The sequence below is a fragment of the Cryptomeria japonica genome, chromosome 7 (genome assembly GCF_030272615.1).
Source record: "Cryptomeria japonica chromosome 7, Sugi_1.0, whole genome shotgun sequence".
Lineage (NCBI taxonomy): Eukaryota > Viridiplantae > Streptophyta > Pinopsida > Cupressales > Cupressaceae > Cryptomeria > Cryptomeria japonica.
In genome coordinates this window covers 350368782-350372334 of record NC_081411.1, presented here as the reverse complement: position 1 = coordinate 350372334, position 3553 = coordinate 350368782, and the positions used below count along the sequence as shown (strand labels likewise).

At 35.6% G+C, this 3553-nt stretch overlaps 1 protein-coding gene across 1 annotated transcript; it reads right to left on the bottom strand.

Annotated features, from left to right (window-relative positions):
• Positions 1 to 1552: 1552 nt before the first annotated feature.
• LOC131078759 (protein NODULATION SIGNALING PATHWAY 2-like) lies at positions 1553 to 3133 on the bottom strand. The gene has a single exon (XM_058016525.2). It carries the CDS (start codon positions 3131 to 3133, stop codon positions 1553 to 1555), a length of 1581 nt encoding a protein of 526 aa, XP_057872508.2.
• Between the last annotated feature and the right edge of the window lie 420 nt (positions 3134 to 3553).

The following is a 3553-nucleotide window of genomic DNA, read 5'->3' as shown; positions in this document are numbered from 1 at the left end:
AATGGCTTCACGTTCCAAACATCCTAACCCTAAATATTCCTCCTTAAAATGTGAAAGAACATTGACTAGGGCTTCAATTCTCTCCCTCCAACTTAGTCACTAAACTTGGAAATAAAAAATCAACTTAAATGCAATAAATGATGGAATACCAAGAGGCACTTCTTGTGTCTTTCCTAGAATCCACTTAGAGATGCCTAATGGTCACTAATAAGTCTTCTCTTGTCTTTTACCTTCTTATTCTAGACATCAATGTGTAAGAAAAATATTAATAAAATATTTATGTATACAACTCACCTTTACTGTTGCTAATGGAACCCATCACCCTTATGAATGTATTAAAAATAATAGTGAGCATACATATTACATTTTTTTTTCAAAACATCCTAAATGTTTAAGGAAACTTTCTAGGAATGTTGGAACCATACAATATACCATAAAATTTACAAGATAGATTACATCCCGATCCTAATACTTTTTTGTATTCATTAAAAAACTACACACATCAACTTTATAAATTTAGTCTACATTTATAAATAGATATTTAGATGATGAACAACCAAATTTCCAAATGGTAACATCAAATATCCCTAAAAAGTCTTAAACGTTAATTAGATTTTAATTTTTTATCTAACCCTAGATTTTCCTCCTTAAAATGTGAAAGAGCATCGAATAAAGATTCAATACTTTCCCACCAACTTAGTAACTCAAACCTGGAAATAAAACATGACTTGAAATGCCACAAATGATAGAATACCAAGATACACTTGTTGTGTGTTTCCCGAAATCGACTTAGAGATGCATAATAGTCACTAATAAGTCGTCTTCTCTTGTCTTTTACCTTCTCATTGTAGACATCCATGTGTAAGAAAAATACTAATTTTAATATTTATCTACACAACTCACCTTTACCGTGCTAATGGAACCCATCACTCTTATAAATGTTTTACAAATAATATTGATCATATATATTACAGTTTTTTTCAAAACATAATAAATGTAGGACACTTTCTAAGAATGCTCGAACTATACAATATACTATAAGATTTACAAGATAGATGGCATCTCAAGCCTAACACTTTTATGTATTCATTAAAAAATATACACATCAATTTTATAAAGTTAGTCTACATTTATAAATAAATATTTAAATGATGAATGACCAAATTTCAAAATGCTTAACATGAAATATACCTAACAAGTCTTAAACTTGAATTAGATTTTAAATTTGTTATTCACTAAATCCCAAATTATAGATCTAATAGTTTTAAATTATAGACTTAATATAATAAACCTATAAATCAGCATAAACAATTACTGAGACATAATCCGAAAGAAAGGAGACTTCCACTAACCCTCTTTTTAATTAAATATAAAAAATACAACGATGCCTTATGTTTCCACAATTTAATTTAGTCAATTAAAATATTCCGCTGACATAATTTAAATAGTTGGATTACAGGAAGAAAATGCGGCTCAAAGAATTTACTAGTCATGTTCTTAATTGGGAAGATGAAGGCAAGACCTATCATTGCCTTTTGTCTGTGCCGAATCATCAAAGAGCCCTAAATGAAGAAACGCATGCCAAAGAACTAGAATTCCATTTAAGCACTAGTTTATGTTTGCCCATCAATTCTACCGTATACCAACTACCCACCGCACTGCTTGCTAAAATATATTTTGCGTACGATATATTTGTGTGGCTGATGTCGCGTTCAGCGAAGCCAGCCTTAAGAGCAACGTCCATGACAGGAACCAAATCGTAGTCTTGATTATCAGGCGTATAATTCATTGATCTGCAAACCATTGGCCCCAAGAAGAGACTTTCCACGTTTGCGCGAGCAAGGCCATGTTCATCTGGCAATCCCACTTGACTAGAGTCAAAAACTACACACAAATTCCTCAAACATTCACTGAAACGCTCGCAGAAGTTGTGCTTTTCATGGTTGTCCATGCCGGCAGGTCCACTACCCACAGTTATAATAGCTGGCTTCAAATGCCTTACGCCATGGAAAAACTCTACTAGATGTTGTTTACTGCGCTTGCGCATATGCGGCAATTCCCACATACAGTTGACTGCAATTACATCATCGTCGTTTTGTCTGAGATTCCATTTCAAATTGTCCAGCTCCGTTTCTTCGAAAGAAAACGGAATTCCCAGAGAGCTCGCATACTCGGACAATCTTCTTCCAGTGTCTTTGCATAAAAAATTCTCGCAGCCATCATCATCATCCCATTTAACAGCTGTAAGTCTCAGGCCACCTAGCTTACTGGCACCATTTTTAAGAGCTTCCATCAATGGCGGCCACTGCAGGCCCTCTATTATGTCAAAATCAATTATGTGCAGAATCCGGCCCTCTTCCAAGGGTGAACCATTAAGAGTGACAGCTTCCAAAATGCTTTGGTTGGCCGTGAAATGTGCAAACCTGATATATGGATAAACCAGGTTCAGCAAAGCAAACGCCCCTAAATAATTGGGGTCCTCAGTGGTACTATTGTAGTCCTTGAACATATGCCTGCACATATCATCAGCAGCACCATCAACTTCAGAGAGATGGGCTTGGCGTAGGGACTGGGAGAGATAGTAAGCCACCCTCTCCATAGAACTTCCTGTTGGAGAAACTAGTTCTGTTAGTTTGCAAAATATAATCTCAGCAAGATCATGCGTACCATTAGAGATTGCCTCAGCACAAGCCGTTAGGAGATGCACAAGTCGTAGTCCCTTGTATTCTTCTGAATCCATAGTACTAGACGGCATGAAGCCATCACAGCCAAAGCTAAAATTCGTGTTGCCCGAACTGCAATCATAATTTACAGCTTTTTGATCACCAGAACAACTACGCACCCTATACACGCCATGTTCGGGCTGGATCATTGACTCTTCACATTGATGGGGACTTCTTATGATTTTCCCTAATTCCTCTTCCATTGAATGGATTTGTGACGGGGACCAACAGTGTTCTACTCCATTGTCTAGGAATAGATCGGTCCATGTACACAGCTGAGTGTGATTTGATTCAATTTCTACGCAGGCCACATCAGTAAAATCTGCAAAATCGGCATAGTCATGGGAGCAATCTAGTAAAACTTGCTCATCAAAAGTGCTCCATTGCTCTTCTGTAATGATATCCTCCATCCTGCAGTATATATCAGATGCACAGAGTACTCTTTCTTCTCCCTCTCAGTGGCAAATAGCACAGAATGGCGTGTAGAATGCTGAAATTATAAGCTAAAATTTTTCATCCAACATCTAATTACTTTAGACATGAAAGTTGAAAGTAGAAGACACGCCAAAACAAAAAAAAAATAAAGACATGTCCTTATTACTACAGAAGAAGAAGATGAATGTGATTAATGTGAGAAGAAACAAATTGGTGATGAGGGAGATTTCAAATAAGAAATCAATTTAATTTTATAGTAAGAAAAAGGATAAAATTACTTGTATTAGATATTTAGTTTTGCATATATTGTCTAATAATGTTTGGTGCAAATCAACACACAAGATAGAATACATAGTACTTTAGTTTTTTTTAACAATGGAAAATGTTTCAAACAG